Source organism: Acinonyx jubatus, chromosome D3, assembly GCF_027475565.1.
Source record: "Acinonyx jubatus isolate Ajub_Pintada_27869175 chromosome D3, VMU_Ajub_asm_v1.0, whole genome shotgun sequence".
Taxonomy (NCBI): domain Eukaryota; kingdom Metazoa; phylum Chordata; class Mammalia; order Carnivora; family Felidae; genus Acinonyx; species Acinonyx jubatus.
Genome location: NC_069392.1, coordinates 15,187,923 through 15,200,913, shown reverse-complemented (window position 1 = coordinate 15,200,913; position 12,991 = coordinate 15,187,923). Strand labels below are relative to the sequence as shown.

At 47.3% G+C, this 12,991-nt stretch overlaps 1 protein-coding gene across 1 annotated transcript in view; it reads right to left on the bottom strand.

Annotated features, from left to right (window-relative positions):
- The window catches only part of SRRM4 (serine/arginine repetitive matrix 4), a 152,059-nt gene extending 139,539 nt beyond the window's left edge, over positions 1–12,520 (bottom strand). The window contains exon 1 of the mRNA XM_027043916.2: positions 11,324–12,520. Coding sequence (XP_026899717.2) covers positions 11,324–11,454 — 131 coding nt within the window. The 5' untranslated portion in view covers positions 11,455–12,520. The remainder of the gene's footprint in view (positions 1–11,323) is intronic.
- Between the last annotated feature and the right edge of the window lie 471 nt (positions 12,521–12,991).

The window sequence follows — 12,991 nt, the reverse complement described above, 5'->3', positions numbered from 1 at the left end:
CTTGCCCTGCCTGCTAACTGCTTGTTATTTATAGACATGTCTTTTTTTATACATTTATAGACAGGTAAACAACTTGAGAGTAAGAGAAAATTTTATTCATTATTATGCTTTGCCTGAGTAGAAGTTCTCTGCTGGATGGAGGTATGAATGAACAATCAGAAGGGAGATATAAAATCCTTTGCATAAGTTAAAAAAGGGATCCTGGCAATCACGATTCTTTGTTTCTGATAGGAATGAATTTGGATCCATTCTCAGTGCAGAAGCTCGTGGGGTCGGAGATATTGTCCCACGGTGGGATGGAGACCCTGAACTTGGAGTCAAGAGACCCGGGGTTTGTTCCTGGAGACCTTGAGCCTCAGTTATTCATTTGCAAAATGGACACAAAACTGGAACTTACTGTTGTGAGGGCCAAATGAGAATGAACAATGATGATGCAGCTTTATTTCATGATATGACTTCAGACAAGTCATTTCACATCTCTGAGCCTCACTCATCCTATTTGTAAAATGGGAATAAATTCATTTTTCTGCCTTCTTCCCCAAGGAACTCTGAGCACTCTGATATCTTAGGATTGGGTGTCAAGCGGCCCATATCTCAGCTATAACTCCACAAGTAACCTTCTGATGCTCCGTGAAGCTTCCTTTGCTCTTTCTGTGCCTCAGCTTCCCCATCTTTGAGTTCCTCAAAGATGCCCTCTGGCCCTCCCATCCTGACTGCAGGCTGAATGCCGCAGCAACACGACACTGGTTTGGAAGGAGCTGACCAATAGAAGGTGCTGTTATGATGGTGGGTTCCTGCTGGAAACAGCTCTCCACATGGTGAACAGTGGCCCTGAGCCCATCCTGCACCACTGCACAGACACCTACCCCTTATGGGAGTGGGCTGAGCCCCAGAATCACCTGCCACCTGGCTGTGCAAGGGAAGCTGGCCAAACAAAATCCTCCTTATCAGCTGGAAGCTCTGAAACATGATCCCAGAAACAGCCAGAGCTGCTCACCTGCTCTGTTAGGCACAGGATGGGTACAGATGGACATCTCATCAGGATTCCCAGACCAGGCTTCAGGCAGCATATGCCACAGGAGGTCTTTATGGGGCAGGATGCCTTATCTCACAGTAGGGGATAGGGTGGCAAGAGAGAGCAGTGTCTGGTCACCTGATCACAGCAGGGAAGTTCAAACACAAACACGACATTGGGCAAACACCACTTCACTGAACCCAGAGCTCACCCAGGCTGACTCAGGCTATGAAACTTGGGCAAATCCTTCTCCCTTTGTGGGTCTCAGTCCCCCATCTGCAAAATGAAGATCTGAATTAGAGCAGTGAGTCCTAAAGACCTTTTTTTTAAGCACTTAAAAAAAAGTTCATTTATTTATTTTGAGAGTGACAAGAGACAGTGCCAGTGGGGGAGGGGCAGAGAGGGACAGAGAGAGGGAGACAGAGAATCCCAAGCAAGCTCCGTGCTGCCAGCACAAAGCTAGATGCAGGGCTTCAACCCACAAATGGTGAGATCACGATCTGAGCTGAAACCAGAGTCAGACGCTTAACCAACTGAGCCACCCAGGTACCCTGTTCCTAAAGATCTTTTGATCTTACATCGATTTCAGTAAGAAATACATGCACACTGTGGTTCCAATACATTACACATAGTATAAAACATAGCCCTCAGACCTCCTCATGGAGGAGATTGGATGATCTTGAAAGTCTCTTTAGCTCTAAAATTCTGATGCTGGGGGCTCCTGGGTGGCTCAGTCAGTTATGCGGCCAGCTTCAACTCAGGTCATGATCTCATGGTTTGTGAGTTTGAGCCCTGCGTTGGGCTCTGCACTGACAGCTCAGAGCCTGGAGCCTGCTTCATATTGTGTCTCCCTCTCTCTGACCCTCCCCCGCTCATGCTGTCTCTCAAAACTAAATAAATGTTAAAAAAATTTTTTTTTTAAATTCTGATGCCATACCTCTGTAAGTTTCTGGGTTTCCCCTTCAGTACCATGTGTTTATTCCTGCGTGTCCTCATTATTTGTTCATTCAACAAAGATCCTCAACTGTGGACCACTGTCCTAGGTGCTGAGATACAGCCAGGAAAGAGACAGACGTGGTCCTGTCCTCAGCAGTTCCAATGTTTCTCTTGCAAATCAAAGGAATTAATATTGCTGTTTTTTAATACTGGAAATTCCATATGCTTGACTATTAGGTGTGAAAGTGACTTGATGAGGGGAAAGTGTTATAATTCATGCATTCAACAAGCACTTGCTTAGCCTCCTGCCCTGTGTCAGATGAGAGCGATCACCAATGAGCACATAGACGTAGTCCCTGTCCCCATGATGCTTTCAGTCTCTTAGGAGAGGTACACTTTAACAATGATCTCACAAATCAATATAAAATTACAGGCATGTTGAGAATCACGAGAGGTACTGGGATGATAAGAAAGTCTGTAACTCAGACAGCATTGTGGAAGGAATCCCTGAGGAAATGGCATTTGAGCTGAGATCAGAAAGTGAGGTAGATATAAATTAGCCACCAGGGGAGAGGGGGGGCTTTCCTGGCATCATGTGCAAAGGCCCTGTGGTAGAAAGGGCATGGGAAATTTGGATGACTCAAAAGAGAGGGATATGGCCGAACAGAAGGAATGAGGGTAAGCATTTCAGAAACAATCTTGGGGAGGTGGGCAGAAGCTAGACCATGGAGAATATTTAGGCCTTAGCAGGGGATCAGCTCTGTATTCTGCAAACCAAGGGTCAGTGATGAGGGCTTTAGATGGGTGGAGGGGGTATATATGGTCTGACTTGCTTTTCAAAGAGGTTCTTCTGGCTTGATGTGGAGAATGGGTAAGGAGGGCAAGGCAGCGTTCTAGAGAGTGGCGTGAGTTGGGATTGTAACAGTAGCTATTGCCTAAGCCGACTGGACATAAAACAAGATGAGCAAGATGAAACAAAAACACCCACAACCTTAAAAGCCAAACCACAGTGACAGGATGTACAGCAGGTAGAGAAGAATGTAGTTGTAATCAGTCAGACCCGAGTTCAGATCCTAGGTTCACCTCTTAACAAACTGTATGACCTTGAATAAGACACGCCATCACCGCCTCCCTGGCCTGTTTTTCCTCCTCTGCAAAGTGTACTGGACTACACACACATCTATCAAGAGCTCTGGGTTCTTATCCCAATTCTGACTCTTACCAGCCATTCATCCTTGAGCAGGTCGCTGCCACTCTCTGAGCCTCAGTTTCCTCATCTCTAAGACAGTCTTAAAAATACATCTCTCCCAGAGTTACTGTGAAGACAGAATTAGCTAACAGAGCAAACATGCTTGCTTAGCACAGGGCTGGGCCCATGATGCCATAAGGAGCCCAAAACACACTTTCTCCCATGAGTGAGTGTGCACACACACACCAGGAATACACACTTCAGGCCCAGATGGCACCTCTCTTCCCGCAGAAGTGGTGACTGTCTTGTAAAATTCCAGCTCACTTGCATAAGCTCAACTTTTAATGAAGCCAGAGAACAGTGATCCACTGGTGTTTCTGCTCAGCGAAGCTGTCAGCGGGATGTAAGCCCAGGGAATCCGGCGACGAGGGGATTCTCCTGATGAGAAACATTTGCGTCCAGAGGATCTTAATATTTGTTTTGAACAGACACATGTAGACGTGAATTACTTAATGACTGTTTTAGGGTTCGGCATTGTTCCTGTATTTGGTTTGGCTTTGTCTCTATGACATCTTAATTCTGTGTTTTATTTCACGGAGCTCCGCACACAGGCTGTGACATATGGGAGCTCCCTCAGCAAAATCTCAAATGAAGATGGGGGGGGGGAGGAGGGAGAGAGAGGGAGAGACTGAGAGTAAGCAGACTGTAGCTTCAAAGGTGTGCAGTGAAGGGGGGCGGCTGGGTGAGAGGGATAGTCTAAATTTGCACGCATGGATATGAGAGATAGACCGAACCCTCACCGTCATGGGAACAAGATTTGCCACTGCTATTTGGAAGTCTAAACAGTGTGTTTTTCAATTTCCTAATCTGATTGATCACAATCAGAGAGATTGTAAATTTCATGCTTGTCCATAACACATGCAGGGGCCCAGCTAAGCTTCTAACACTGCTATTCAAAGTCATCCTGGCTGCATTCGAGTCAGTGAGAGGAGCCAAGAGAAGCAGATCAGAGCCAGGACCCCGAGGGAGAGGGCAGGAGCACCCCTGTTACCCTCTTCCCGCTCCCAGTCTAGAAGCTGAGGGTCTGGGAAGCCCTTAACTGGCTTACAATGTAAATTGCTTGATATGTTTCCTGCCTGCATCTAGGGAGTCATCCCTGTTAGTCTTCCTGTCACTCACTCTGCTCCAGCCACACTGACTTCCTTGCTATCTTTAAATACACCAAGCATGCTTCCACCTAAGGGCCTTTGCACTTGGTGCTCCCTCTGTCTCAAACACTTTTCCCTCAGTTATCCTCATGGCTTGCTCCGTCCTTGCATCCAGGTCCCTGGACCACTCCATCCAACAAAGCAGCCCCATCCTCACCTGCTGTCCCGTTCCCCTGCTTTATTCTTCTTTATAGCACTCACTGCAACCTGACCTTATATGATTTGTTTGTTTGTTTGTTTCTTCATTTATTACCTTTCTCCCTCATGACAGCAGGGACTGGTGCTGTTCACGGCTATATCAAGTAGGAGCTCAATAAAAGTGTCCAATTAATGGAAGCATAACTTTATTTTTTAGCCACATGTGGCCTCTTCACTTCGGTGATTCATTCCCTCTGGGTTATTTTCTCTTTAACATGTGTGGGCTCACTCCAATCCCCCCACCATTGGTGGCTGCTCAAGGAATGCAGACTGGATTTTGTTTCAGCCAGAGCTAGACCATGAAGGACAAGAAACCTAATGGCCCACACCAGAGTCTGCATGCTTGAGCCAATGACAGAGGAGTTGGAAATTTTATATAAGGGCAGTTCCTTTCCACAATCCTCCTTTAATAGCACTCACTATGACCCCCTCCCCCACAACAGATAATGTCCCCTCCAGAAAGTGTAAATTGCTTTTTCTTCTGGGGGGGTGGGGTGGGGTGAAGGTCTTTTTTGAGACTCTACTAGCGACAAATACCTTAATCATTCTGATGTTCCTTGCATTTGTAGGTAAAATTGACAATATAAAAGAATCATTCCCATTTCACAGGTCAGACAACAAAGGCTAACTGTGTGACTATCAGCAAAAGACTTCATGCCTCAAGGAGGGTGCTTCCTTCCTCTGGTTTTCCACATCTCCTTTTCTTTATTGCTACCTATATTACAGTACTTAAGACAATCTGCCTCATGTTATATATACTGGTGTCTGTGCCCACCTTTGCTGCTAAACTCTGAGGCCCTCCAAGGGAGAGACTGCCTTTCATTCATCTGTTCCTCCTTGATGGGCCTGGCGCATAGTAATAATAAAAACTGCAATTCATTATTAATGGTAAGAGCTAACATTGATGGAGCCCTTACTGTGTGCCAAACAACACTTTCCATAAATTAGCCCAGTCAATATTCTCAACAGCTATTGGAGGGGGCTGCTAATATTAGCCCCATTTTATAGATGAGGAAACCAAGATTGAGAAGGTCAAGTTCTGGCCAAAAGCCATGGAGCTATTAAGTGTCTGAAAATAGTAAAAGGAAACATGTGTTTTGGTTAGTTTGCCATTGGGGTTTGTCAGATGTTTTAAAAACAGCTTTACACATCTCCAGTGGCTCTTTAGGGAATCCTAAAACCACATCAAAAACTTATACAGAGCACTGGGATGGTCAAGTGGTAAGGCCAAGGAATCCCAACCATCACCACCAAGCAGCCCACCCAGCTCAGGTGGTGAGGGGCTTAGCACTCTCTCCCGACATCTCATTAGGTAACTCATGTCTTGGTAACAAGAGCACGTTAAATGGAGGTCTTGGCCAGGCACTGTGTCATGTTCTTTATATAAATGATCTCATCCACCCTTCACTATGACCCCATGAGATCAGTCTTTCATAGCCGGGCAAACTGAGGCATAGAGAGCTGAAGTGATTAGCAGATTCCAAAGGTACGAATTGCACAGCAGGATTTCAGCCTGAGCAGATCTGACTTCAGAGCCCAAATTCTTTTTTGTTTCTCAATGTTTATTTATGCGAGAGAGAGAGAGAGAGAGACAGAGACAGAGACAGAGACAGAGTGTGAGTGGAGGAGGGGCAGAGAAGAGAGGGAGACACAGGATCCAGAGCAGGCTCCAGGCTCTGAGCTGTCAGCACAGAGCTCTATGTGGGGTTCGAACTCACAAACCTCAAGATCATGACCTGAGCTGAAGTTGGATGCTTAACTAACTGAGCCACCCAGGCGCCCCTTCAGAGCCCAAATTCTTAACTGTTCCACGTTCTCCCCTTCAGAGCTGTTCTGTCACATCTCAGATAAGTCTTGGTAACGAGCAATTAAGAAACTCTGGTTTTGTTAAGCCCCTGAAAGCCTTTCCACCTCACAGGAAGGTAAATCCAGCCACTCTGGAAGAAAGGATATTTTTAAAAATTTATTGTGCCCCTGCGGCATGCTGGAGGTGCTCACAGTGTGGGAAGGCGCGTGACCCAGGCTTCTTTCCTTATCAGAGGAGTCAGGCTTTTAGGGGTGTTCCCCCCTCTTTTTTTTTTTTTTCTGGTGGCCTGGAGTGGGGATGGAGTTAACAGAGGTTCACACAGGCCCGGGAAACACTTCCAGGTGGTATTTAGTCCAACCTCCTGTACCCACACCAGCTGATGTGTCTACTCACTCAGCCAGCCAGACATCTATATCCAGAGAGCTTCCTTCTGACACTAGTCAGAGTCAAATCTATCTGCAGAGTGTGTGTCTCTTAGGCTGCATTGATCAGAATCCCCAGCCCGTCAGGAGTGAGGGTGGGCTGGGAGAGAGCGAATCTGATACGGATTTGGACCGCGTAGACTCATTCAATTAATGCGTCCAACTTTCATTCAGCATCTACCGCAGCCCCAGTCTCTAAGACAGCACAGTTGCCAAGTGAAAACAGCCGTGTCAGAAATAATACGCCCCCACACCCCCACTGACCCCTGTACACCATTCAGCAAATTTCACCTTTCAGAAGGAGAAAGGTTCGACCCAAACAATAACACTCCCTTTCCAGGGAAAAACGATCATTCATCGCCAGGGCAAGCATTCTCCACAACCCTTGGTACCTTGGTTTTTAACCACAGGCTGTCAGGAAATCACCTCCCAGCTGCCCCTCACTCTGCTCCCGAGGACAGAGTCAGCACAAATGTGCTAACTGATCTCTTGGCACAAAGGGGGAGTCTGGAATTAAACGGTTCAAAGGCATTTTTCCTGCCTTACAATTTGGCCATCTTTCCCTTTATGCAGTAAAATCTCCAATAGTTTGGAATTTATGATCCTTTAGACAGACCTGGGCTGAAGTCTGCTTCTGGACTATTCTGCATAGAAAGGATTTTCGAAGAAAATTAATAGCGTGCCAAAAGAATTGTAAAGAGAATTGCTTATGCTGTTTAAGAGGGCCGCCTTTCTAGCCCTTTGCAAACACTCCTGCATCTACAAACAATTGATACGCTAATTTCAAATGGGTTTTTTACTCATTCATTAAGTCCTCAGCTACTGTTCGGTGATACGATTATTACAGTTGGAGTTAGCCTCAACCACTTAAGTTTTCCATTTTGAGCCTAAACTTTTTGGGTGCAAACTTTTCTGGACCAAATAATTAACAAAGAGAATTAATTAATGTCAGGAAAAATGACTATACTTCTTTGGTGGAGACAAAGGAGGGGTCTCTTACTCTCCAAGTGTCTTACTGATTCACGCTGACTGTCTTCCAGCTGGTATAGGGTGAGGCTTCACTATGGCAACCATACGTCCTGGTTCCTCTGGGGTAGTCCCTGTTAGGTCTTCCATTGGATAACCACTCACAGCAAACCTTTTCACTCTTGATATGAATAATAAATTATATTGGAACTAGGGGTTCAAACTGTGATTTTCAAGGAGTTTGAGCCTTCTTTAGATTGACAATAGTACCTGGTCATTGCTACACAAATGAAAAGAATACTCTGTGCGATGTTATACCAATCCATTCAGAATCTAGATGATTCTTCAGCAGCCCTCTACCCAATAACTAAAAAAGTCATATCAGAAAGCAGCTAACCTTCCCTCAGGGAAGAGAATTATGGGACCACTCCCAACCCACCTCCTGTGTGTTAATTCCATCTCAATGCATTGCCTGTCAGAAGCTGAAATCCCATAATGTTTACTGCCAGCATTATTTGGGGGAGAAACAGGTAGGCCTGAAGAACACAATACTGACAGAAAATGTTCATTTCCTTTGGCCATTATAAACTCTGAACTGTTTGTTTTAGAAGCAATGTCTGTTAAGCAATCACTATGTACCACACACTGTGGGAAGTGTTTTACCTGACTCAATCCTCATAACTCAATGTCTGAGATGGCTACTATTATTACTTCTATTTTCCAGCTGACAAAACAGACTCAGCAAGGTAAAGAAACTTGTCTAAGACACTCAGCTAAATGGGAGAGCCAGAACAGGAATCCAGGTTTGTCTGAAACTCAAGTCTGAGCCCTTAACCACTATGATATACTGCCTCCCACTCTGCTATACTGTTCTGACATTTGAGTCAGACATCTGCTTGCAATTTGATACATATAAAGCTATTGCCTCATCAAGTATGCCTCATGGAGGGTGGGGGAGTGGAAGGGGGGAGGTAAGGAGAGGTTTTGCTTGGAGTGCGATTGTATGATGTATGCATAGTGCTATGAAATCAACCAATTGAATGTCAGCTTCTATCCTGGTACTAAATTATCCTCAGAGATACACTGAAAATATCCTGGGGAAGTTCATTCAGATGAAGGGTAACCCTTATCTATAAACACATATTAAGTGTGTAACCAACAGAACTGTCTGGTATTTTCGTCCACCCCCTTCCCCCATCTCCCTACAGATCTGCTAACTATGTGCTGGGCTTGACTCATGGAACTAAAAGACATTTCTGATGAGACCAAGTCCCTAGCTTGCCTCTAGATGAAGCCACTGGTGCTCAGCTGATGCTATGCCAGTGTCTCTGTCTCTTTCCTTCCTGAGAACTCAGCTTTGGAAACATGGTACTTCCACTGTTAAGTAAGCATGCAACATTAGAAAGGAGGTAGAAATTGACCTCCGCACTGGATGTGGCTGGCTTCAATGAGAATGGGGATGATTCCGGTTTTATAGACAGTCTGTTAAAAGACCACTCAAACCCAGCCTTCCATGAAGACTTGGATACAAAAGCTCCCTACTCACTTTCCACCCCAAACCAGGAGTAACAGCTATAAAACAAATCTATCCTACAGAGAGGCCACACCTGTTACAGAAGTATTGAAGGGGATCCTTCCCAGCATGACATAAATTAGGGGCTTATGACTCAGACTTTCACTCCAGGGGTGGTTTCCAGGGGAAAGGAGACCCAGGACATTAAATGATACCTAGAGAAAAATGATACCTGGGGGAGGAAGGTTGGCTATTATAAGAGTACCAGATGCATGATATTAAGATTTGTTACAGAAAGCATGAGGGTTTGGAGACTTTGGGCAATTCATATGATTGAGAATGTGACTAAGAAAGGGGCATGACAGTGTCACAGACAGACAGGGAAAGGGTGAACGTGCCAGGTCAGGTGGACTTAGGTATTTTCTGTATTAAAATACCACCAGGAATCTCCTCTCCTCTTGCTGCATCCCTTAAATATATGGAAGACTCCGGACCAAATGTCACACTTGTAGTTTTCAATGAAATTGTCTTTAGTTTCTTCTACAAGGGCATATTCTTTGGCTAACACAGCAATGGATTTGCCAACATAGGTTCACTCCAAAGGTGGAATGGATGGCTGAAACCCAGGAAGATAAAACTGCTGACGTCAAAACTCTCTACAAAGAACCTTTCTTCAAGCAGAGAAACACCAGGTTTTGATGGCATTTGCTGCTATGATTCCTTTTCTCCAGACTGTGTCACAAGGTGTCCCCCCGCCCTCCCCAATCCACAAATACTGGCTGCTGCTGCTGCTTGAAGCCTGCCACATCCGGACTCTAGTCCACCCATTCCCAACATGAGGTACCCGTTTTTCTAAAGACCTGTATGAGCTAGGTTCCTATCAGACTGTGAAAAGTTCTCCAGTCTGACTTTGCTTCTTTAGATATGATTCCCTGTCATCCACCCCACACCCACTGGAAAGTTCAGATCCAGTGGTGCCAGAACAGGCATTCTCTCTGAACCACTCTCACAGACATGTTTTCAATCTACTCTCTAATGCAGCCGGGATCAATAAATCCTCCAAGTAGTCTCCCCTGGTCCACTTCTTTCTTTTTCTCCCACCAAACCACTCATCCAACACCAGCAAAAGATGAGTTTTCCTACTGCCTTGATTTTCCCTGACAGAGGGCACAGTCTTCCTTTCATTCTCAAACTCCTCTAAACTGGATGCTTTATGAAAAGGATTGGGTTTTCTCTGTCTTGGAATGTTCTTCCCCACCTCCTCTCCGTTTCACCCCACAACCTCTTCTCCTTCTTTCTGCCTTTCTTTTCTTCCCTTATTCCTCCCATCACACTGTTTTCACCATCTAAGGGTCTGTTCTCCTCCTTGAGTTCAAAGCAATCAGATCCTTTTTGAAAACCAAATAAAACTCTTCCAAGATCATCTTCATGATCCTGGAAGTCTCCCCCCTGACTCCAGAGCTCAGAGTACTGGTTTTGGTTGCAGGAGAGGAGAGGATTCAGCAACGGTGGCAGCCAGAAAGGCGTGGAGGAGGGTGCTGTTTAGGCTGTATTTGAGGGAACAGCATATGGGCTTTTGTCGAATGTTCAGAGCTCGCTAGTTTCTGAGCTGAGTATAGAAATGTGCCGTTACCTCTGAACACTGCTGAGAGCTCGTTCAGCCCTCTTTTTCTCTTCTTGTACAACACCCGCGACCACCCTGAATCCACCATTCCTTTGCCCGCCCCCTCCCCCCATCCTCTGGGCTCTGATACCAAGAAAAGTTTCTTAGTTAAGTCCTATCTCACCTACACTGCCCACCCTAAGAAAGCAAAATCTCTCAAATAGCAGTTGCCAGGTCAGCAGACCATTGAGTGTTGCTCCCCCTGAAGACTCCCTGTCCCTTCTCACCAGCTGCCACCTCACACAGGCAATTAGTTCCCATGTTCCAGCGGGAGATACCGAGTAGTGACGGGAAAAGACAGGCGCCCTGGCCCAGCCGCCTGCATCCACCCTTCAGGGCTCTGGGGCACACAGGCCAGAAGGAAGGACCATCAGGGTCTCTTCTCTCTTAAGAAGGAGGTCATTACCTTGGCAGCGGCTTGCGGGCCGTGATACTGGCGACAATGATGCTCTCGGGACGCGGGGTGGCCACAGCTTTAAAGGTTCCTCGCCAGAACTTCTCAAAAAGCTGCTTCTCGCCTTGCTGAACGCTCGCCATAGCCAACCCAAAGGGGCCCGGGGCGCCCGGGCGCTGTCCGAAGTGCTGAAACGTGGATTCCAAACGGGGGCACACCGGGCTCCGGGCTCAGTTCGCGTGAAAGCGAGAGGGGTGGGGTGGGAGAGATCGGGGTTCAGGGCGGGGGATGGGGCGCCTCAGCCCGGGCAGGCAGGGGAGAAAGAAGGCTTATCCACCGTCTTTCTTCGCCTTCTGTGTTGTCTCTGGGCTGAGCTCTGAGCTTGCTGAGCCTCCGCGCCCCAGGAAGGGAAGGCAGGGCTGGCTTTCTCGGCAGCGCCAGGAGAGAAGAGGCGACAGGGTCGTCTGTGTGTGCGTGCGCGTGTGAGCTCAGGCGCGCCCGGGTTTTGTCTCTCGCACAATGTGACGTTGGAAGAGGAGGCTGGTCGCGCGAGCTGTACTTTCCTCCCCCCTCTCCGTCTCTCCTCCTCCCCACCAACCCCCTCCTCCTCCGGCACAGCCTCCTGCCGCCATCTGCATAACAAAAGCCCGCAGGTCTTGGGAGGAGAAAGGGCGGGGCGTGTGCCTGTCACCGCTGCCCCGAGGCGACAGAGTTGCAGCGCTGACCCCTCAGAGAAGCAATCCCGGCACCCCCGAACTGAACCGTGCAGGAGATCTTGCTTCCCAGCCTGCTCTCCTCGCCAACCATAGCAGGTGCCCTCTGGGCCCGGCCACCTCCCTTCTCAGCCCCTTCGCAAGTCTTGTAGCGGATCTTTTATTGAAGAGGGAAGTAAAAAAAAACTTAACCTATCCGCCCAAACCAACATGACCCCCTCACTTCTGGGAGGCACTGCCTAGGCCAGCAAAGGGGGTCCCTTGTATTCCTCTTTGCGCCTGGACGCCGCGAGATCCCCGCCACCCAGAAAGTGCCATTTGATGGACAATCCCTACCCAGTTCGGCTTCTCGCCATCTGCCAAGCCGGGTCCCCGCCCGCAGAGGGGCGCAGCGATACATCTGTGCATGTGGCGCTGTAAGGAAGATTTCTTTTGTGCCTCACAGCCAGCCAGCCCAATGTCTCCTTTGCCAAACCCGTCCAAAGGAAAAAGTGTCCCCACCCCACCCCACCCCATCCCATCCACTCCTGGGGAATTCAGCTGTAACCACTGAAAAGTGGTTAAGAAATGTTAAATTAAAATAGCTTGTCTCAGGAGAGGAGTCCCTTTGGGAAAAGTAAAGCGGGTAGGGAGAGGGATTTGAGGGGGAAATCAGGATTACAGGGGGAGTTACTTTTATATCTCTCTCCCCATCTTCTACCCCATCCCAATTCAACACTAATCCCAGAAAGTAAGAGTCTAGAATCACAAATAAACCCTCAGAGGAGAGGGTATGGCCAAAATTTCCCTAGTTTCACCTCCAGGGTTTTCATTAAGAAAAAGAGACAGTAGCAGGACCCCTCGGTGCATCTCTCCCTTGGAGCCCTTTAATTTCAGCAGAGTTACTACTCCCCCTACCCAGGTTGCAAATTCCTGGAAGGAGGCCTTGCCAAGTCCTAAAGGTCTCCAAGCGCCTGGCACCAAGTCT